The following is a 24,576-nucleotide window of genomic DNA, read 5'->3' as shown; positions in this document are numbered from 1 at the left end:
ATCGTAACTCCTGTCTTGTCACCGGTCGTGTCACCCATATGTATCATTCAAGTCCAGGCTTCACATTTTAAAAGCAACTTGCCTTGTTTTCATTCCCTGCTATTTCAACTTCTGAGGTAATCGGTTTGTCTAGTCTGGGTGTACGCAACGATAGTTTGAGCTTTAGCTTCCTACAAATCTGCGTGCACTAAGCCTAGTGAGTCCCTAGTCCTTCACTTTCAAGGCGTCTTTTCCTTCTGCAATTCTCTAAGATTGTACATTCATTATGTATCTTTCTTTTCTATTTGTTTCCTGTCATGGCTACCCCTTTTCGTCCAATACTCCCTGACAAGATTAGAGAGTCAGTGATAAGTAGCATCCTCCCTAACATGGAAGACACCTTCCTCGCCAATGAAGATATGAGCAAACTGTTGGCTAGGTTCACAAACCCACCACCCGATTCCATATCCCAACAAATCGCAGATAGTGGTCTATTGCAGGCGTTCGCATTCCCATAGGCTTTCTCTTGTCCTGAATTAGTCCTAGCCTGTAGGGATCGATATGATGCTACTGAGAAATGTATTCGCACTTTTAATGGAGAAATCCTGGTATATGTGAGCAGAGTTGTTCTGATGGGCGCTCTGAGAATTCCTCCACAAAAAGTGTACAAAGACTAGACCATCAATTCCTCCTATGCTCAATTTTCCACAAATGTCACAGAGTTGAACAACAATATCGCTAAGAGTTGGCTCTTCAAGTCTGAAAGAGAGGGCTCCCGCTTTGCAAAACCTTTGACTAGAGAGCGTATGATCCCTGAGATTAAGGATGTTATTACATTGCTAAACAGGGTAAAGGAAATCCTCATTCCTTCCATCGGGAAAACTGGATGTATTTCTTTGTTTAGACTATTCTGGGGGAAGATAAATACATCAATTGGGCAGATATAATAGCAACTAGGTTGCAGGAAGAACGTTCCAAGTCCTCTGCAACTGCTGCTTTTTACATGACCTCCTACTTGTTCTACATCCTAGCTTGTGGTAAAGAGTGGAAAAGCCTTCCACATTCAGATTGGAACCCAAGTATGCCCATTTACAAATATTACCCACTCTTGCAGAAGAACAAAAAGCCTTGATGGATTCAAGATAGTCCCGGACACATTTTTAGCCAAATTAGTCTTCAAATTACAGGGGAGAGAAAACATGAGATTAACGGAAGAGACCATTCAGTTGATTGACAGTTATGGCAATTACTTCACCCAGTTTCCACGGTTTACATATCTCAAAATTGTGGGTTACGAAGGTAAACCACTGAGGCTTCCCTGATATTGCCTAGACCGTATGGTGCTAATCGAAGTGTGCAAACAGTTGGTGGAGGTCGAAAAACATTGGAAGGCAAGGAAAGGTTGAGGATATAACTTCCTCGTTGAGCTTGGACATTACAATGCAAAACCATTCAAGATGCTCTCAAACTTAAAACAGAGATCAAACCCCTGAACTTACTGACCTACTCCCCCTAGGCCATATTTCAACAGCCAGGAATTTGCCATGAAGTATTCAAAAATTGCTTCTTCTAATGCACACGCACCCCATTTTGAGGATATTTGGGCCAACTGTCAAACCCACTTTGAAGTCGGGAAAAAGCTCTAGTCTAGGCAAATTAAGGATCTCAATCTCCCATTTGAAATCTCAGGGGTGACTGAGGAGGATGAAGAAGTTGTGGATCCTGTCTACATTGAGAAAGTCAAAGCCTATCCCTTACCAAAGATTGATTGGTCAATACTAGAAGAGGATGATTTACACAAGAGAACTTCACTTGTCTTAACCCGAACAGAGCAATGGCTCACAAGCAAAAGGCATTCAAGAATAGGAGCTCGTAACATTCAAAGGATTCAAGCTTGTTTAGGTTCGCCTTTGGTTATCTCTAGTTCTAACAAAACTATTACTTCAATCACTATAGGTAAGTCAAGGCTTAGTGTTGAACTTGAACTTCCTATTCAAGGTTCAGTTCACCTCCCTGTGTCCGTCAAGTGGATGCGTTCTTGCAGCTGAAGGAAGCAGGAACAATGAAAGAAATTGAGCGTGTCCTGTGACAAGCCTGCAACCATAGAGCTAGACGCGATAGAAGATCAAGAAGAAACAGGGGAATCTCTTATTGGCAGAATCGAACAAGATTGTCAACAAATTACAGAAGGTGCTACCATATCAGGTGCTACCCACGCTACAGACTCCTCCCCCTAAGGATAATCATTTGGTGCCTAATTGGTTCGAGTTGTCTGTGAGCAAGAAGACAAGTTTTGTACCAGCAATCCTCCCGATCGAGGACATGGTTAGCAAATGCCTTGGGAAGAACCCTAAAACCAAAAAGCTCAAGATAGAGACTGTATTGAACATTGACAATGAAACAGGGCAGTGGGTAGCAAAGGTTATGAAGCCAACAGTTGGGAAGAGCATATAGGAAATACAACCTCAAGACTATGCAGTAGAAAATACCATCCTCGATCCCACTTCAAGGGCTACTAACATGAAAATTTGGAGTGCAAGGAATTCTCGAATCTCCCATCGAATATTGAAAGACCAACGGGACAAGCAAGAATTAAAACAATCCATGTGGAAGATGGTTGAGTACATACATGAGCTGCAGAGCCCTCATGCAGAAGCATTGCCTAGTGCTATCACAGTTATTGATGTGGAATCTCCTTTGAACAAAAGCTTCCTTGAACAGGTCAAGAGAGAGATCGTTCAATTGCACAAGCATATAGCGAATGGCTGAGCGTTGTGCACACTCAAGCAACTCGTTACTTTTCTCATTTCACTAATACTAGTGAGAGGGAAGATAAGTTAGCCACAGCCTTAAATTCAGAAATGAATGCTTGGGAGTCTGAGAAGATCAAACGGGACGAGTACATCATTAATATCACTGAGGTTCAAGAGAATGGCGTCGATAAGTTCGTGACGGAGATTCCAGAGGCTAAGATTGACGTTGACTTCTTGTTCATTGCCTGCGCCAACTTGGAATGGAGAAATGCAGTAATGGAGCAAGCATTGGATGAATGTTTTGAGCTACTAAAGATGGTGAGCTGCCTGAAAGAAATCTTAATGGCTGACATAAAATGCATCAATGTGAAAATCATGGGGAATGAAGACTGTGTTGAAAAACTTCCTAAAGAGGTGGACACGGCCTTCTTTGCGAGAATCAAGTAGTTGAAAGATACAAGAGAGGTATCAGTACATGATCTGACCATAGTTTCTAGGGTGGATTATATGACAATTATTTGCATTGACCACCTAGAGGTTCAAGACAAGAAGTTGGCTCACATTGGTTGAATCATGAAGATGCGAAAATTCAAGGCTGGAGCAGTTAGGCATTCCGCAGCAGCAAGAACTTGTCAGTTTCCTTGTGGCTCATAGAGTGTGGAAAGAAATCGACGGCGGTGGCTCTGACGACCATGGATCACAAGCTATGAGTGGCACAGCTAGAGCTTGAGAGAAGACAAAGAGACACGTGTTCTCTTTCTTTTATTTCTAGTCAATACGTTTATAAACTCTGCTGGTGTTTTTGCAAGAAGCATTTCAACTCCCTACATGGAGTTATTTTTGGTTAAAATTCGGAAAGCCGAAGGTGGCTATATATGTAATATTTTAAACGATCTTGAGGGTCGGCTCTCTTGATTTTCTTAGATAGTTCTTTGGTTAAGTATAGTTAGCTGCTTTTTTTGTTTTATGAGCAGCAAGTTAATGATAATAGATACTGATCGTTTGATTATTTCTATGGCGTCTATCTAATAATCGTGTGGTTATCTTACTGGTTTATGGAGTTCATGTGAAGTTCATGCCATGTAGATGCTATTTCATTGATTTTGGTGTTGCTGTTTTATCTTTGGTTCGTCCTAAGTGAGCTTTATCAAACTTGAATTCCAAATAGTGTGTCGTATGGCATATGTTTAATTACAATTATTCAAATCTGCAATATTCTTTTATGGTTATAAAAGGATGTTTACATCTTTCGTTAAGTTCTTTCTGGTTAAAAGAATGACAATAATGATTCATCTGTAGAAAGAATTATATTGCAAAATCATTTTAAAAGGAACTTGTGCCTTTGAAATACAGAGTCTTTGCAATTATAAAGACTCAATTGTTGCGAAAGTGTGTTTTTCTTGTACATAAAGCATAAGTAACTTGGGGGAAAAACCATTCACTAACAAAATGCATACATTTTCTTTGATATTAAATTTCCGTGCTAAGATCTTTGATCTTTCTCCCAGGATTTTGCTATGGTACCATATTGAAGATCTCAATACTAATAAGTGTATGCAGCGGGCAATTGAATATTGATAAATACTGAATATTAATATGTAAGCATGAATCTTATGTTTGTTGTCACCGGACTCCAAAGGGCAAAGCATTAATTAATTTCAATGTCTCTCTTGGATGTTCGGCTAGGTATAAGTATTGTTTCAAAAGACTCAAAGCCAATAGGCATGTCCAGAGAGGACATGTCTGATGTCCACTCATGACATGATTGTTGGTATAAACAGTTATTAGCCTTCTGACTTTAGTTAATGTTTAACCAAAACATGATTTATTTCAAGTCGTTGTTGGATCATCTGCTCAATCCTATTATGTCTTAATGTGAATGCATCTGATCATTGCCTAATCGATATTATGCAAGAGATCATTATTCAATCACCAAGAGATAATAATAATCTGATTGCTTAGATTTTCATACTTCGGTTGATCAGTTAATGCAAGAATGGTCCTAATGAATTTTATGGCAAGATAATTTATCGTCTATGTGTTTGTATTCATGTATTCCAATTCATCATACGAACGGGTATACATACATGCACACACATATGCATAAAGTTTGCCAATTTATCCTTGAATTCTAACTGACACTATCATGTTTTAACACATAAAATCACTTGACTTTACTAGTTATTTTATCTTGCAAAAGTGTATATATATATATATATATATATATGTTCTTAGACTCTTGATCGGGCTTTTTATTTAAAATTGAGTGAACAGTCATACCCAATGACGTGGCTTATGCCATGTAGGGTCATGACCTTACACAAGATATGACCCCCGATATATCCATAAAAATGAGCCACAACTATTAGAGATGTCGTTTCAATTTGCAAACACTTAATCAGCTGTTAATACCAATTCAGACTGTATATATCCACATATATATATAGTATATGTATACATATATACATATGTATATCTATGTATGTGTATGTGTGTGTGTGTGTATATATGGACTCGTGTCAATCAAATTTCATAATCCTATTGATGCTATAATTTCAACACTTCCATTCTATCTGAATTTGTAGAGTTTGCAACTAGTAATATCATCATCTGATATTTATCAATCTCATATTCTTGTGGTATGTGCACTAGCATCAGATTCATGATGCCAACCAAAAGTACAAGTTATATCCTAGAAGGATATGTGTTATCTGATCTCCAGCACACTCCAAGACAGCAATTGAATGTAGTCTATAAAATAACAATCATGATCTCAGGGATAGCAACTTAATGTGGTCCATAATGAAAAGTAATCAGGATGTCATGATCTTTGGGATAGCAACTTAGTGCAGTCCATCATGACAAGTATCATGACCTCTAGGACAGCAACTTAATGTAGTCTGTCGTGATAATGAGTGAAGCCATTGTTAAGTTCATCACCTTTCATGACATTATCCACATATACAAAATAGTAACTCGCATAACACTTAAAATAATGTAAACGAATATTAAATTTAGAAACAACTAAGATCTCAGAAATTACAACTGCATTTACATTTTAATCATACCAAGTTTACCTCTAAAGTGCTCCACTTTCAGTTTTGAAAGAAGTTTGGTAAATATATCAACGGTTTTCTCATTAGTGCTGATGTATATCAACTTGACGACATTTCTATCCACCATACCCCTCATGTAGTGATAGGCAATCTCGATGTGCTTTGACCTGTTGTGAAAAAATGGATTTATTGATTGTTTTATGCAACTTTGATTGTCACAGTGTATGACTGTAGGGTTCAAGGATTTTCCAAATAAAACAACCAATTGCTTCCTTAACCAAACTACTTCTCGGCCTCTCATAAAGGCTGCTATGTATTATGCTTCAATAGAACTTTGTGCAACTACGGATTGCTTCCTGCTCAACTAGAATATCATTGCAGATCCTAGAATAAAACAACATCATGTAGTGCTTTTACTATCAATAGAATTGTCGGCCCAATCTGAATCTGAATACCCTTGAAGTTGTATTTCAACATTGTCATACTTTAGACTAAATCCAATGGTTCTACGTAAGTACCTCAAAATGTGTTTGGCTGCTATAAGATCACTTTTCTTGGATTGACACATAAATTGGCTGAATACATTTGTAGTAGAATATATGTGAGGACGCGAATTCACCAAATACATTAATGAACCAATTCTCTGTCTATAGTGGGGTGAGATCTGTAAAATCGGATTCGGATGCATCACTTCTAAGCTTGTGAAGGTTTGTCTCTATTGGTGTAAATAAGGGTTTATAGTCCATCATTCCAAAAAAAATTCAAAATGTCAATAGTATATTTGCCTTGATTTAGGAAAATATAGTTCTCTTTTTGCCACACTTCTAGTCCCAAAAAATAGTGCAAGAGACCCAAGTCTTTCATATCAAATCCAAATACAAGGCCTTGTTAACATTTTGTAAAAATAGTGCAAGAGACCAAGGTCTTTCATATCAAATCCAAATGCAAGGTCTTGTTTACATTTGTAATGAGATGATCTTCCTCTCTTATTAGTAAATCATCAACATAGAGAACAAGTATTAACATGTCACCGTCTGATACTTTGATGTATATATTTGGATTTGCTTCATTTTTTAAGTACCCTAGTTTGGTAAGGTATGTGTCTATCCTTTCGTAGCATACTCTAGGGACTTGTTTAAGGCCATGGTGAGCTTTCTTCAATTCACAGACATGGGAGCTCTTGTCATCAATGACAAAACCTTCTGGTTGCTCTAGATATACTTCTTCATAAATAACACCATTTAAGAATGTGGTCTTTATGTCCATTTGATGTATCTTCCATCCTTTTGATGCAGCAATGGCGATTATAGTTGTTATGGAGGTATATGGTGCAACAAGACTGAATGTTTCTTCATAGTCAATTCTAGCCTTTTGAGAGAACCCTCTGGCACTGGTGCATGCTTAATTTTGAGAAGTCATTTAGAGGAGACAACTGATTTATCCTAAGGTCTAGGTACAATGTCCCAGACATCATTTTTCAAGATAGATTGGTATTCCACAATCATGGCATCTTTCCAAGATTGGTATGTTAAGGCTTCTTCAAGATTTGATGGTTCAAATTTGATGAGCTCACTTATAAGTGCAACATAGCATGAGTGACCTCTTGTTTTCTTACTTTCTCTAAAGATTTCTTTAGGGCTACATTATTTTCTTCAATCATCCTCCTTGCCCATAGTGGTCTTTTCCTGTTGGTTGGAATCTCATTATTTTCAGAATTAGATTGTATGGGTTCATGATCTTCTGAATAATTTTCCCTCTGAATCTCAATAGTATTGTTTTCATCTAATTTTGTGCTTGATTCATCATTTGTTTTTTCAATATTTTTTAGAAATCTTCTTCAAATTTAACATCTCTGTTAATTTCAATTGTTCTTTGTCCTAAATTATATACTCTATAGGCTTTGGAAGACTCACTTTACCAATATACCTTTCTTTCCTAAGGGTTCTAGTTTGGACCTCTTCTCTTTCGGAACATGAATATATACAAAGCAACCAAAAATTCTTAAGTGATTTAAGTCTGGTTTGCTTCCTGTGAAGGCTTCTTCAAGCATTATATTCTTTAAAATTGAATGAGGGTATCTGTTTTGAATGTACACTAATGTAAGATTTCAACCCAAAATGTTTGTGGAGATTTGGATCATGCATCAAAGCTTTAGCAGCTTCAATAATGGTCATGTTTTTCCTTTCTGCTACTACATTCTATTGCAGATTATAGGGTATTGTATACTCTCTTAATTCCAACAGAAGTGCATGTATGCAGCCCCATTGTCTGATCTCAAAGTCTTAATTTTCTTTCTTGTTTGATTTTCAACTAATGCTTTGAACTCTCCAAATTTCAATAATACTTCACTTGATTCTTTAAGCTTTGGAAAATAAATACAGGTTTTTTTGGAGTAGTCATCAACAAAAATGACGTGATACAAGAATCCCTGTAAGTACTGACATTGGACCATACACATCAGTATGAATAAGTTCAAGTACAATTTTTTTATGTTTCTTGTGGAAAAGATCCTTCGTAATTCTTCCCTAAGGCGCATCCCTTGCATGTTCCAATATGATCAACTTTTAGATTAGGCAAGCCTGTCACAAATCTGTTTTATAGATTGTAGGGCACAAAAATGAAGGTGTCCTGACCTTCTATGTCAAATTTAATTAGTTTTAGAAACTTCATGATATAATGCTTGGTTTTGAGTATTATAAAGTTTATATAAACTTCCATCGCTAAATCCTATAGTGATTGCATTTTTGATGTTATAATTCTTAGGCCAAGATGGAACTTTATCTTCCTGAAAAGTTACACCATATCCTTGGTCTGCTAGGCCAGAAATGGAGACCAAATTCCTCTTAATGCCCGGTACAAATAATACATCTCTTAGTTGTAAGGTAACTCCAATTTTCAATTGTATTGAACAAGCACCAATTACTTTCACTTGATATGTGGAGTTATCCCCTATTGTAACTTCTTCAGTTGTGTGTCCTTCAAAAGTTTCAAACTAATCTCTAAATCCAGTTATATGTCAAGATGCTCCGCTATCAATAATCCAAGTATTCTTGTTAGTGTTTTAGTTCACTTGATAGAGCTAAAAAAATAGTTAATTACTTCAGCTATAAAGGAATGAGTTTTGTTTCTTTTCGGGTAGTACATGTCAGTGTGTCCAAATTTATCACACTTATAACATTGTATTTTAGATATATCTCTCCTCTGCTAATTTTGTTTAGGATTATTCTTCCTCTTATTCGTTTGAAATTTCTTTTCTTTCCTTTATTGTTTGTGTTTGCATGTAGGGCTGATATTTCTCACTCTTTATTTGGACTGATCCCTCTTGTAATTAATCTTGATTCTTCCTGAGTGCAGTCATTCTTGATCAAATTTAGGTACCTCAAGCCATGCACTGATTCCTTGGATAAAGGATTCCCAAGAAATTGTTAACCCTTTAAGCGCTATCAAGGATAATTCCTTTTCTACTACATGATTTGCAATAGTTGAAAGTTGATCTTTTAATTCCGAGATTCATATAAAATAAAATGTAATCATTTCCCCTTTATTCATCTTGATATGAAGTTGTTGTTTCAAGGTAAGAAGCCTGCTTGTATTATTGATTTCTTATGTGTTTTGAAAAGTCATGAACATATGATAGGCGGTTTTCAATTTTGATATAATTGGTAGTATATGATCCTTTACTTGCAGCACCTATAATAATTTTCATGGTTGTCTTTTCCATATGGTTTTATCTAGTTCATTGTCTGGCATGGTTTTGCTTTCTTCCACATATGATTCTAATTGAAGTTCTCAAAAAATTATCATTATTTGAATACTCCATGATACAAATTTGATGCACCTTTGAATCTGTCTTTGGGTCTAACACCGTTCACCATAGATGCACTTTTGAATAGACTTTATGTAAGTTGTGAATTTGAATAGTAATTTCAATCAATATTTATTTGAACTCTATCAGTTAGGCCCTGATACTATGTTAAGGAATTTAGATCAGAGATAAAGTCTAATTCTAACATGCTTGAAATTACTTGACTTTACAGGTTATTTAAGCTTGCAACAGTATTACATTCACATATAAGTCTTTCACTGTGTATGGAATAGAGCAGATTCTCTCACTATGTATTGAAATTGCAGAAATACAATTACAGATGCTATAATTTCAACAATATGAAGCATACTCTTACTAACATCACTCAGCTTAAGGGGTTCTTCAGGCTCTATGCTTTTACAGGAAATCTGTCTAAGTTTTTTCACAGCCAGCAGTCCCATTTACAGACTTGACAAAGAAAGGAGCTTTTCAATGGTCTAAGGCAGAAGATAAGTCTTTTAAACACAAGCAAATAATGTCTTTCTACCGAGTTTCAGTTATTCTAGACTTCTCCAAGCCCTTGAATTGGAGTGTGATGCATCAAGTTAGAGGATTGATACAATGTTGATGCAAATGAAACATCTTGTAGCCTTTCAGACTCAACAATTGAGAGGGGTTGAGAAGAGCTGATCCATTTAATATAGGAAGATGTAGTTGATGATGCAAATTCTAGGGGGGCATATTTATAATCTTTGGTGGACATAGTTGTTGATTGTATGATATTGATTCAGCAGAATATGCAAGGGTCAATGGGCAACAATCATACATGATGACAGGTACACTGCAATTAATGACTTGATAATCTACAACGAAAGAACTAATTAAGTGCCTTGTTCACCTATTAAGGTGACGATATTGACGACTTTCCATGATGCACCCATGGCTGGTCATTTGGGCTTCTTCAAAACATACTACAGGAAGTTCCAAGAGAGGTTCACTTGGAAATGACTTGAAAAATAAGTCCTTATATAAGGATGAACACATTTGAAAAGAATGGGCATTAATCAATCTCTACGGACTTTATTATAGGTCTACTAAGGTGCAAGTCAAAAATTCCATTTGTGTGGTGGTTGACATGTTGACTAAATTTGCACAATTCTTTGCAATTTCAGCCTACAAAAGCACAGGTAGCAGATTTGTTTTTTAACAAGATCTTCATGCTGCAGGGGTTGCCTAAGAATATCGTTAGTGAAAACAATAGCAAATTCTTGAGCATCTTTTGCCAGGAGTTCTCCAGGTTGAGTGGAACTGAGCTCACCGTAGCACTAACTAGCACAAACAGACTGACAGGCACACAAAGTTAGCGAGCAAATGGGTGGAACAATATCTCAGAAATTGTAATGATCCACCCGTCCACTAATTCTCTGTCACTATTCTAATAAATATTACTGTTCACAGCTTTTGCTTGCAAGAAACTTATGGTGTCTATGCTTGTGGCAGAATTCTTGTTCGTTCTCAAGTTTGAGTGTCCATTTTGCAGTGTGTTATAAATAAAACATGCAATCAAGTTTGCACTGAACAACGCTAATTAAACCAGAGATATTTCTTATTAACCTTCCAATTTCTTACATGCCTGAACATCACAGAATTTGTAATCAAAAAACACGGAAAGAACAAGCAGGAAAATGCAGAGCATTGTTCTGTTTACATGAGATCCAACATCAACCACACACAGTTCTATTAATCAGTCCTTTCTGCATGTGAATCTCTCGCACTCAACATTCACCGACCAGTCGGTTCCAGTACTATTCGCAAAAAGCAATAGAATTACCGTGACATAGAAGAACTATGACTTCATGCATACCGAATATGTTGTCTAGCTGATGTCGATTACAACCCAAAAAAAGGCAGTTTAGGTCCCAACTCACTGTGCCAGTACCTACACCATGATCCCTCTAGACTTGCTTTAAGTCAATGAATTCTAGCAAGTCTGATTTTAAATTCAATGTCTCCAGCACTACTTCATGTCTGCAACCGCCTCCAGAAACCTTCCCAAAACAGATTGAACTCTGCAAGTCCAGCTCCTTGTTCAACTTCGCTCGTTGTACACATGTCGCACTGTATTGCACACAATCCCTGTCCAAACGGCACTGACTGTAAGAAGTTTCCCTTAGGATTTAGCAGGAAAAAAACATTCAATTCTCCTAACCGTATGTGTTCCAACAGCAAGGACAATGTCAACCACAGAAGGACTATGTCCTCCACCTCCGGTTACTTCCAGCAATACCAGTTCCAGTCGAAATGGCAATACCACTCTTTCTCAACTACATTCAATCAGTCTTCAATCTTCGACAGTTTTCTCAGTATGAATGTTACTCTTCCACTCTGCGTATGTGTCCTGCCTTACCTTTGTCTCTTCCCCTTCCAATCTAATGCTTCAACTGCTTAATCAATCTTTTGATAGCAACGCTTTTCCTTAATCTGGTATTAGGAAAGGTGTTCAATATTCAATTTCTTTTTTACCTTTTAACTTTGTCCTCATATGAACTTGCAGCCACTATTATTTACCGTTGATGCCTAATGTTGAGAGTGACCTTGGACATTAAATAATAAATAGGCACCTAAGTATTCACTAATTAAACATAACTTGTACACTTAATTGAAATAACAAATGAACTCAAATCAGCAAATAACTAAATTCGCTTAGGCCAATTGCCACCTGGATCCCTTTGTATCTCCTAGTTAGCCCTTGGGACCCTGACTACATGGGCTAACAATAAATCTCCATAACTAACTCAAGTAGGGGACATTACAGAAATAATGTTTCCGAAGACAGAGAACTTCGGTTAGATGGTTGCACCTTAGTAAGTATTAGTATAGTACGGTCCATTAGGATGTCATCAATTAAAGCCTTTTATGGATTTTCTTCTAGTAGACAGAGAAGTGCCTACAATAAGGAATTACTATAAGAGAGCCACAACATAGTGAAAGGTTTGAGAGAGAATATGTCAACAAACACAAAATTAGCAAAAGTTGTATGCTGATTAGCACAAAGTTGAGTCCACTTACGAGATGTGAGAAATAGTACATTTGTAATTAAAACCTTACAGATAGTCCTCTCTTAAAAAGAGTGGAAAAAAGAAGCTCAAGCCCTTATTTTAATGCTTTTTAGAGTTATTTAAAGGATTAGAGAGGTTGCATGTGAGCTTGAACTACAAGCTTGTGGCAGTGTTCACAATATGTATCACATATCGAGGCTCAAGAAGGCACTTAGGCACAATGTGATTCCCTCATCTGAGTTACCACCATTGGATAAGGAAGGGAAGCTGAATTTGGTTCCAGGAGGCCATCATCGACATCAAATAGCCAACTCAACAGAAGAGGAACACCACAACGTATTTGGTCAAATGGGGGAACTTGTTGATAGAAGATGAAACATGAGAGAATGAGCAAGTCCTACAACACCCAGAGTTGAGATTACTTGAGAAGCAATTTCGAGAAGACAAAATCATGTTGTCCACTTCCTAAGCTAGTTCAGCACAGTGGAGTTATTAGCATGTTCAATCAATTCCCATTAGCTAATGAGTTGAGGAATCTTGGAAGCAATATCAAGTGTCGTTTCAGGAAGAGGAAATTGTATTGTCCCCTTACTAGCTAGTTCAGCTTGGTGGAGTCATTGGCCTATTCAGTCAATTCCCATGGGCTAATGAGTTAAGGAATCTTGGAAGCAATATCAAGTACTAGTTCAGAAAGAGTAAATTGTATTGTCCCCTTTTTTGCTAGCACAGCTTTATCATTATTTTTATTTATTTATTTTCTAAGTTACACGGGTACCCCTCCCCCCCCCCTCCGGACCTCGAACTGGTTCGAACCGGTTCAAGATTCGGGTTCGGTTCGACCACGGTTCACCCAGCGTTCGATTTTCGAATCCTGGTTCGAACAAGAACCCGCCCACGGACGCGAAATTAAAGTTATTTATTTGCATTTTTTAATAATTTTTGGGGTCCACGTACCCTAAAAAGGTGTTATGAATTGGTTTTTTGCTCTCTCATAGTCATTTGTTGTTTCTAAATAGGTTGTTTTGCCTTGAAGGAGAGCACATAAGTTTTTGAGCAAGCATTCGGTTGTGCAAGGAGGAGTTTGAAGATTGACTTGTTGGTGTTCTTAAAGTGTTTGTGCATCATTTATACACATTTGCAAACTTGCAATGGCTGGAAAAGGACCAAGAGGTAAGATCTTATTCCATTTACTATTGTTTTGTTCTAGTTTTTCCATTTTTTTTTCATTTCTCTTTCAATCTTCATATGTTCTAAGTTCTTGAATCTTTTCCATTATTTCAAAATTCGTCATTTTCTTGCATATAGATTATGAACATATATCTAATTAGTAATTTATTGCCATAGGGAAAGGTTCGAAAGTAATGTCATCTACCTCTTCATCAATAGGCAACACCGAACAAAGAATGGAAACCAACTCTGATTCTCCTCTATGGAAGTATGTAGACATTATAAAACCCATTCCAGGAGGTGGTGCATTCCGTTGGAGATGTCAAGGATGTGATGTAGAAAGAAATAGTTCTTATTATCGTGTGGTAGGCCATCTATGTGGTTATACTGGAAGAGGAGTCAAGAAATGCCCTGGCAAAAATGGTGTCCCTATACCAAATCACATCGTGTTAAAATATATTGAAGAGCATGAGGCAGCAGAAGAGAGAGAAGGACACAGGGCAATAGAACTCGGTAGTAGTAGCAATAAAAGTAAAAAAGCTAAGGGAATGCAGCCCCCCTCAGATGTTATTGTACAAGACCATCCCTTCTTCAATACTACAATGGACACTGACACTGAATCTGTCCCCATTGTACACAAAAGAAAGGGGCCAATAGAAACTTCTTTTCAAAACAAGGCTCGGGATATTGCTGACATTAAGGTGGGAAGATGCCTCTATGCAAATGGGTTGTCTTTTAATGTTGTCCACTCTCCGTTTTGGAAGGACATGTTGAGGGGTGCCAATGAAGCTCCAAAAGGGTATTGTGGCCCCGATTATGAGAAAGTGCGCACCACCTTGTTGGATGATGAGGTCCAACGGGTTGAAAATCAATTGAAGCCCATAAGGGACTCATGGGTTGAGACAGGGGTGACAATTGTTTCAGATGGCTGGAAGGATTCTAGGAACCGTCCCTTGATCAATGTCCTTGCGGTGTCCCCTAAAGGGGCAATGTTTCTGAAAGCGGTGGATTGTGAGGGCAAAGTAAAAGATGGGCCATTTATTGCTGATATCTTAATTGAGGCCATTGAACAAGTGGGTGCAAGAAACGTTGTCCAAGTCATAACGGACAACGCAAAGAATTGTAAAGCAGCAGGTTTGTTGGTTGAATCACGATATCCACATATCTTTTGGACACCTTGTGCAGTCCATTCACTCAATCTTATGCTACAAAAGATTGGGAACCAAATTGAGTGGATCAAAACAGTGTATGAAAAGGCTGAGGACATACAAATGTTTGTCACAAACCACCACATGACTCAATCTCTTTTCAGGAACTACTCAAAATTGGAGCTATTGAAGGTAAATGAACTTGAACTCAAATTAGTAATTTAATTTTTAATATTTGACAATTTCTGATTTTTCATATTTTACTTGTGCAATTGCCAATGTGTATACTTTTCTTAGTTTTCTAAAATATGTATCTAATAGTTGTTTTTTGCTCTAATTTATGTCACAAGTTGCTGAGACCCGTTTTGCATCACATATAATCGTCTTAAGACGACTTGTGCAAGTGAAAGATGCACTTCAAGGTATGGTAATCAGCAACAATTGGGGTGTATGAAAGCAAAAGAACACTGAAAGGGCAAACAAAATAAAGGATAGGCTATTGGCTGACTCATGGTGGGAACGTGTGGAATATCTCCTTAAGATCACCGAGCCCATTATGAGCATGTTTAGGTACACTGACATGGATAGGCCTTGCCTTGGAGAGATCTATGATGGCATAGACTCAATGATTGAGAAGATCAGGCAAGTTATAAATGAGCAGGAGCAAGATCCGCAAGAGACCTTTTTCAAACAAGTGCAAAAAATTATTGATGAAAGATGGAACAAAATGACCACTCCATTACATTTGCTTGCCTATGCCTTGACCCCCAAATACTATAGCTCACAATATTCTGATCTACTAGGAAGGTTGCCACCATACAGAGATATGGAAGTGTCTGATGGGTACCAGGCAGCATTTAGAAGAATATTTCCTAATGATGATATAAGAGATGTAATCATGGATGAGTTCATAGCATTTGTCAATGCTACAGGTCTAAGTAATGATGCTCTTCGTCATTGGTTCAAGAAGCATGCTCATGGTTGGTGGTACCTCCATGGCCAAAAATTCCGAACATTGCAGCCCCTTGCAATCAAAGTTATATCACAAGTAAGTTTTTTTTTTTTTTTTAAATTAGCTCACTTTATCTTCAAAAGAATTTTTTAATAAGATTGAATTAATTCCTTTTTAATTGCCTACCCAATGTTGTCTTTATAGGTTGCTAGTTCTTCTGCATCAGAAAGAAATTGGAGCACCTATTCTTTCATCCACTCGGTGAAGCGTAATAGGTTGCAATCAAAAAAAGCCGAGAACCTGGTATTTGTGCATAACAACTTGCGCCTTCTTTCACACAAGAGTCAAGAATACAAAGAAGTGGGACTTGGATGCTTCCACTGCTGCGCTTACAATTGATGATTTTGATAACTTTGATGCCAATACCATTGTTGATTCTGCTGCTGATCCCATTGGCCTTGGTGCAAGTAATAGCGTAGCCGAAGAAGGAGGAGATGAAGAAGAAGATGAAGAAGAAGAAGATGAGTATGAAGAAGATGAAGATGAAGAATGAAGAACTTAGAACTAGAAATTCAGAATTTTAATAGATTTTCATTTTATTAGTTTAAACATTGAACGTGAAACAATGACACTTGAACTTGATATTTTAAATGTTTTGAATCTTTCATCTTTGATGTTGAAGTTGATTGAATTATGTTACTATATGATGGTATGCTCACCATGATACATTGATATGTTATTGTTTATGCTGTTTTAAAGTTTTAAATGTGTTTATAGTACTATGCTACATTCTAATTTTAACTCATGCTTCATAAAAATGTATATATATATATATATATATATAATTTTTACATGTTTTTATACTAACGAACCCAAACCCCTTTCCAAAATTTCGTCGAACCAGCAAACCGGTTCTCAAACCCGAACCCAGAACCGAACCACGAACCGGCAACTTAGTTTATTTTGAATGAAGGGATGTGGTTTTTGATGAAGAAGGGGGGCCCTTTATGCTCTCGTATCCGATCTAGACTCTTGAAGATAAGCCTAGTCTCACATTCAGTAGAGACGTGGTTTTTGATAAAGAATGGGGAGCCTTTAACCTCTCTTATCCTATTTAGACTCTTGAAGATCAGCCTCATAGAGAAGAAATTTGGGTGCTTGGCTTCCATTTGATTCACATGAAGATGGGGATTCTAAAAGATTTTCAACCTAAACTAGTGCAATCTACAAGGCATGACATTTGTACCGCCAGATTTCTTGGGATAACCAATATAACCATCCAAATGAACTCATTTCAAGCAACTCACATCATCATGATCTAACTGATTTGGAAGAAGATGGTTCTACCATATGGCCTAAGTCATGGGAAAAGCTTATTGGTGATGTTCAAGATGATGAACTTGTTGAGGGCGGATCATCCAAAGACAAGAGAAAGAAGAACACGTTCAATTCTGCTCTTATAGCCAACATTCAAAGTGTTTATGAGCCCTAGACTTATACGCGAATGGGAAAAGGTTATGGAATCTAAGTATCATTGTCTTCCAAAAACAACAATTGGGTTCAATCAGATCTTCCGCAAGGAAGAAACCCATTCGCTATGAATGGACTATAAACTGAAGTACAAGGTTGATGAAACTCTTGCATAGTACAAAGCTTGGTTGGTAGCTAAGGTCTTCTTGCAAAAAAAGGTGTTGCCTTTATAAAACCTTTCCTCCTTTAGCAAAGATGAGCACCTTTCGATTGGTTCTAGCCATTGCAGCACAGTGTGGTTGGAAAGGCCATCAAATGGACGTGAAGAGTGCCTTCCTCAATGATGATTTGGAAGAAGTCTTCTATACGTCACAACCTCTTGACTTTGCAATTGCATGCAAAGAGCACCAAGTATTCAAATTGGTCAAGACTCTTTATGGCCTCAAGCAGACTCCCAGGGCTTAATACATCAAAATTGATAGATATTTAGTTGCACAAGGTTTCCACATTAGTCCTTCAAATCCAAACTCGTAAGTCAAAAGCACTAGTAATGACATCATTTTCCTTGTCATCTATGTTGATGTTATTATCATTACTGATAATGGGGCATAGTTGATTGAACAAATCAAATTTTGTGCCAAGCATTTGATATGATTAACTTGGGACTTCTATATTATTGTCTCAATGTAGAGGTTTGGCAGAGTATTTTTGCTAGGCAAGTTTTTCCACCAAGAAAACATCATTTTAAAAACTCGACAATTTGGAAAAAATCGCCAATTAATGGCAAAGTTTTTGGCGAGTTTTAATCAACAACTCACCCACATACACATGCCACACCAAAAAATTACATTTTTTCTTCACCAGTTTTCATTTGTGCATTTAGATGCTTGAAGAGTGGAGAGAAGGAGGTTTCCAAGACATTCTTAGGTGACTGCAAGCTATTGAAGGCAGATTTGAGTGGATTTGAAAAAGATTCCAACCAGTTTGACAGAAACTATTTACTATTTTGCTTCCCGCCATCAGAATTCCGCATGAGGATGCAATATTGTATCCACTATGCATTTATATATATATCTAAACTCTGCTTGTTTCTTTTGTATTATCTTTAATTAACTCATTACATGCATCTTCTCATTGAATTTTGCAAAAAAAATGTATTTTATTTTTATATTAAATTTAAGCAGTTTTTTTACATTCCCAAGATTTTTTTAAAAACTGGCCAGTTTTTTCCCGAATAAACTTTTTGGGGCTTAGCGAGTTGCCGAGTGAGAGTTTTCCAACTGTGATTGAAACTATCAACCAAATTAGATTCCTGTGTGTTGAATGAGTCAACTTTCAGGCAGGCTAGTGGAAAGCGTAAACTAATTTAATTTGTATTATACTCTCCACTGACCATTAAGGGAGGGTATTAGCATAATATTATTATATTTCTTATTTCATGTTCACTGATGTACTTTAGTGAGTTAAGTTTAAATTTCTCCTTTTAGTTCATGGTTGTTCCTTTAAATGGAGCTTTCCATCTCCCTTGTAAATACAACAAATTGCCATTCCAATCTTAAGCATGAAAAAATGAAGAGCTTTATAATTATATTATTTGTAATAGATTTTGAAAAAGAAATTAGTTACTTAACTGATGGGACTCCTCGTGAAAGTTATTTGCTGTAGGTTTTTCAAAGTAAAGAGAATTCAGTTCCAAAAGAGGGAGGACAACAGCAACATTTTCCCTGCATGGTCATTTAGACAAAAGATGCAAAGTCTGCGAGCTCTGATTTTATTAAAAGAATAAGGAGATAATATGAATTTGGGAGTTTCATTGTCTTCTTTTGATTGTCAGCTTTGTAGTGTGTGAATTCACAATCTTTCTTTTAGTGTTTCTGTATTTATGGTTGCGATTATAGCTATTATGAAATCTAGGAGTTTTAAATATAAATATTTGGAAGGTATTGTTGTCTGTTCTCCTGATTATCTTTTGTGGGTAAAAAGTTAATAATTTGTGTGTCGATTGTCTTCATTCCCTTTACTCTAACTTTGTAATCGCATATATGTCATGGACATGCATAGCTGTTAGCTTTCCTTTTCTGCTTTCTGTTTAAAAGCATACCTCAAAAACCCAAATTACATCATACAAAGGCAGTGCCCCTCTCAAATGCACAGGAAGATCACCAATGAAATGTTCATCTCCACAACTGTTGTTGGTGTTTGTCTTTAACAGTCAAGCAAATAGAGTTAAAAATCAAACTAATTCTCATAAATCCATCTACCAACAAGCCCCACTTTTAAAATTTCAAGATTTCCCGTCCTCACTTGTGCTTCTTCAGAGCTCTTTAAACTGGCAAGTATTTGTCCCAATCACCACTTCAACGCTATAGAGAAACCCCATTTTTTTTTTTTTTGAAGTTTGCTAATGATCTTAAGTTCTTAACAACTTTGAGGATATACTTAGTAATTGCTGCTGTAATAAATCTGTTAGGTCTTTTAACATCCAAACAGCTCATAACAACAATTTTCTTGAAGATATAATGTTCAGACATAAAGATTGGTTACATGGAATTGACAAATTCATTATCACAATAAAAAAAATACCTTGAATCGGAGAGAACCACAACATCAACATGTAAATTGTATATGTGTCAAGGATATGCATAGCTGTTAGCTATCCTTTTCTGCTTTCTTGTTAAAAGCATACACCAAAAATCCAAATTACATCATAAGAAGCCAGTGCCCCTCTCAAATGCAGAGGAAGATCACCAATAAAATGCTGATCTCTGCAACTGTTGTCGGTGTTTGTCTTTATCAGTCAAGCAAATAGAGTTAAAAACAAACTAATTTTCATAAATCCATTTACCAACAAGCCCCAGTCTTAAAATTTCAAGATTTTCCTTCCTCACTTGTGCTTCTTTAGAGCTATTCCCCCTGGCAAGTATTCAGCCCAATCACCACTTTCCCACTGTAGAGAAGCCCCATGATTTTTTTTAGTCGGCTAATGTTCTTATGTTCTTAACAACTTTGACGATATACTTGGTCATTGCTGCTGTAATAAATCTGATATGTCTTTTAACATCCAAACAGCTGATAACATCAATTTTCTTGACGACTTAATGTATAGACATAAAGATTGGTTACATGGCATTGACAAATTCATTATCACATTCATATAAAATACCTTGAATGGGAGAGAACCATAACATCAACATGTAAATAAAGATATCCAGCTGACACATAAGTCGGAAACAAATTTGTGGCACTGATATTTGAAGTTCATTAAACGGATGGCACACCGCATGACCATGAGTAACACAACATGAAATACCTCAGACTGGGATGAAGAATTGGGCAGAGGGACTGCTGTAACAATGCAACCTCCCTTAAGCATGACACTCTTCCCAATGGACTGGGACCTCGATTTGGAGTTAAAAGGAGCACAATGAAAGACTGTAACAACAATCTGAAAGCAGGGAGATCTGATTTTGTACCCAAATAGTCTGCAACAGTTACAAATCAACTTGTTTTAGCCTCCAAATATGCTGCAATCTTCCACCAAAGGTTACGGCTGAACAGCGAACTTCTAGTTCATTATATCATCACTGAAATGGCAAGGAAATGTATCCAAATAGGTCTAAATCACTTCCAGAAAATTTATCCAACACGATCGTTGACTCCAAAAACAGGACAGCTATTTCAGTGAGGCACGAACTCACCCACGAGATCATTCCACCTCTGAAGAAACTGCAGCATTCACACTGCCCCTTGGCATCCAAACTAGAGTGCAAAACAAACCATAAATCACAGCACTTGCTTCCAAAATCTCACACCGAAGCTCTCAGCAAACTTGTACTGGGGTCAAGCTTCAAAGAAACTTCAAACTCTACTCACAGACATCTGGAAAACCAAGGAATATGGTATTCCAGGTACAAGGAACCCCTTGGTTCAATGCCCACAAATTTTCTTCATAGCCTTCAGCCTTGGCATGAAAGATGTAGGAGTTGACCTCCACAAGACTATATGGCTAGGCCTAGAAAAACTGCAACTCACATAAAACACCTTCAAAAAAACTCTCTATGTTCATTAAGAAAACAATCTCAAACCTGGAAATGAAAACACCATGTAAATCCTCATTCATCAATAGCGCAGAATGCCAAACTACATTAAAACCAGCGTTTTTTTCTGTATCAAAACACCAACCAGCTAGGATGGATCTTCCAACCACCCTAGGGACTCATGGACATCTTTGGGACTCACTGACGTATCAAGATGCTCAATCTTCCTTTTATTTAAGGAAAAAAAAACTATTTTTATAAAAACAAATATGGTCTTAAAAAGGGATTGTGAGCCACACCCCCATTCTGTGAACTGGGGCATGCCAACTAAGAAATGAATACCAACAACAAAAAGACAGCTAAGATCTTATTGTCAACACCGAAATAGAGAAACTAGCGAAAAACAAAAGCAAAGATCTCAGCTAGAAATAAATTCAGAAACTGGAAAGGCTTGTAAACCCATTCAAGAAGCCAAGAAAGCCTTTGGAGGAGCTTAGAAGTCATTCAAGGAACTTACAGCAACTATTACAGCTGCCAAAAGTGAAAGGTAGCCAACATAAACCAGCTATGGTTGACTTTCCTTTTTTATTTTTAGCTTTTTACAATGTTACTCTAAGTTTCCAAGACATGTACATGGCTAAAAAAATAATATTAATTTTTGTATTCAAAATTTTAGATTTTTGAAGCTTAAAGAAAGTGAAAAGAAGTGATTCATTAATCATTTGATAATCTGAATGGCGTTTCATAATATGACTTGGGGGCAATCATTGTACCACCTACTACTTCGTTCAAGGTTTCTACACGTTGAACTCACCTGCCTATGGTTTCAGCATCTGAGGTGAGTGTTGAAATCAAGGAGAACACAAAGGGCCATAGTTCAAAATCATTCAACCCAATTACAAATGGTTACGGATATGACATGTGTCCATGGAAAGAAGCAAACAAATTTTGTCCATCTACAGACATGTCTATTTTAACACCTTGTTCTATACATGCTATGAAGTTATGAACAATGCATCTACCAACAATGAAAATTTATAGAGGGTTATAAGGTGGAAAAGATCATATTAATATGTAATTTGATCAACGATAGATTTGCTTACTTGTGAAATATGGAATTGTTATTTTGCACACCTCAAAGACATTGTTTCAATACTTTGCAATGAAGCAAACTCTCAAACCAATAAATGCCCAGTTTTGCTCCATACTTTACTATAACATAGCGGGTTCTTTCATTGTGTCAACTCTTGCAACTTATCCTTCTGTCACAAGTGAAATCAGTGGAAGACATGAATGACAAAGCAAGGGAACACGATGAAGACAATTGCAATTAGTGGTTGTTTTTGGTTAATTGTGAGATAATCAAAAATTTTATACCCTCTATTTTCGATTCCATAGAGACATCTACGGGTGGGCGTATAGCATGCTTGGCAGTATTAGGCCTCCATTTATGAGAGACTCCACCCTTTAGATCTACCGTAAGCATGTTAAACCAGTCATTTAGAAAAGGTGTGAGAAGCAAAAAAAAATGCACTACACATGGCTGCAAATGACTTGAATTGCAGAGAGACCTAGCAAAATTGTTCTTCGTGGGGGGAAAAGCCTTGCGAAAGCCCTTAACAATATGTATAATCAAGAGGAAGCTTTATTGATTAGAGTTGAGTGGATAAGATTTACTAAATTTGATCGCTAGGACAAGCAAATTAGCTAGTGATTAGTTGGAGGCAACAATATGTACTTACAATTGTTGTGCACACGTGCCATTAGTCTTCTCACATTGGTTTTTGGTAACCCTGCTACTAACAGCAACTGGACGAGTTGTCATATGAGCAGGCAAATTAATTTAAAGTTCAACCCACGTATGGATACATTATAATTACGTGTAAGATGAACCTTACATAGTTAAGCCCACTGATTGGTTTGAAAAGCATAAAGATGATAAGTTGTCGTTTAGATCCCAAGAGATGTCACTGAGGACATTGGTCTTCAAAATGTACTGTAAATGCTAACGAGTGCAACATATATGTGCAAGGAGAGAGCTGAACAAATTTTGTCCATCTACAGGCGCATCTACTCAGACCCGTTGTTCTACGAATGTCATAAAGTTATAAACAATGCATACAAAGACATTGAGAACTTAAAGTGAGTTAACATGGTAGAAAAATTACTATTAAAATATAATTTCATAAATGATAAATCGGCTTACTTGTGAAGTACGGAATGTACGGCTTCGTTGTTGAAGTCGGCAGGATGACCGCAACTAGCGAGCGCGTTGTGCACAGTTACAGCGGCAACCCGAGGCGCAGAGGAGTTTAGCGCATAGGCGGCGGCTCCGCCAGCGAGCCCAAGAGCTAGAGCCCCTCCAAGTGCGGCGTTTCTAGTGGAGCCAACAGCATATCCACCTGCCAGAGCCCCTGCTACAATTGTAGCACAGACGCCATATCTAGCAGGCGCCGAGAGGCCTGCTAGAACCTTCTCCGGCCCCGATAGTTCTTTCTGCCCTCCGAATATTGCTTCACACGACATCTCCTCTGAATTTGCTGCTCCCAGCACCACTCTTGCCCTGCGCCTCCTGTTGTTGTTTTTTAAGGGGTATTTGCGATCACGGCGAGGTAAGAGCCTTGGCGCTGCCGCAACCGAGGATTTCAGCTGACCAGGTAGCGTGGGAGCTGGAAAAGCCATTGTTTTTCTTCTTCGCCCTTCCGATTGGAACGGATAAGAAAAAACTCTGGCCGGCTTCCAAGATCGAAGAAACTATGTCAAGCTATAGCTTTTAGCTGGCCTACCTAGGTATATGTGAAGGTTCTTCCAGGGGTTTTAATGTTCAAGGTAGTCTTTCTATCGTGTTTCATTACTGACTGAATATTATTATTATTATTATTTTATTTTTATTTTTAAATTATACAATTTATTTTTGGTCTATAATATATTTATTTATTAGTTCCTCCCGAGGCTATAGAATTATAGGCATAGAGGAGAATTATCTTAGAATTATAAGCATAGAGGAGATCTATATTTTAGGGCATAAAATATTTAATTTTATTAATATATAAAAATATTTGTTTTATTTTTTAATTTGTAAAAGGTCAAAGTGTGTTTCCCTTTAAAAAATAGACGACTTTTTTTTCAGAGACACTATGTGATCTATTG

The 24,576-nt window shown here is 37.1% G+C and overlaps 1 protein-coding gene across 1 annotated transcript in view; it reads right to left on the bottom strand.

Annotated features, from left to right (window-relative positions):
• TIC110 (translocon at the inner envelope membrane of chloroplasts 110) overlaps window positions 1–24,194 on the bottom strand; it is a 180,691-nt gene extending 156,497 nt beyond the window's left edge. Inside the window, exon 1 of the mRNA XM_089797805.1 lies at window positions 23,633–24,194. Coding sequence (XP_089653931.1) covers window positions 23,633–24,108 — 476 coding nt within the window. The 5' untranslated portion in view covers window positions 24,109–24,194. The remainder of the gene's footprint in view (window positions 1–23,632) is intronic.
• Window positions 24,195–24,576: the final 382 nt, after the last annotated feature.

Source organism: Cupressus sempervirens, chromosome 8 (assembly GCF_028749045.1).
Source record: "Cupressus sempervirens isolate cs-2001-9-10 chromosome 8, ASM2874904v1, whole genome shotgun sequence".
Taxonomy (NCBI): domain Eukaryota; kingdom Viridiplantae; phylum Streptophyta; class Pinopsida; order Cupressales; family Cupressaceae; genus Cupressus; species Cupressus sempervirens.
Note: the sequence above shows the minus strand (reverse complement) of the source record. Positions and strands in the feature narration are given on the sequence as shown.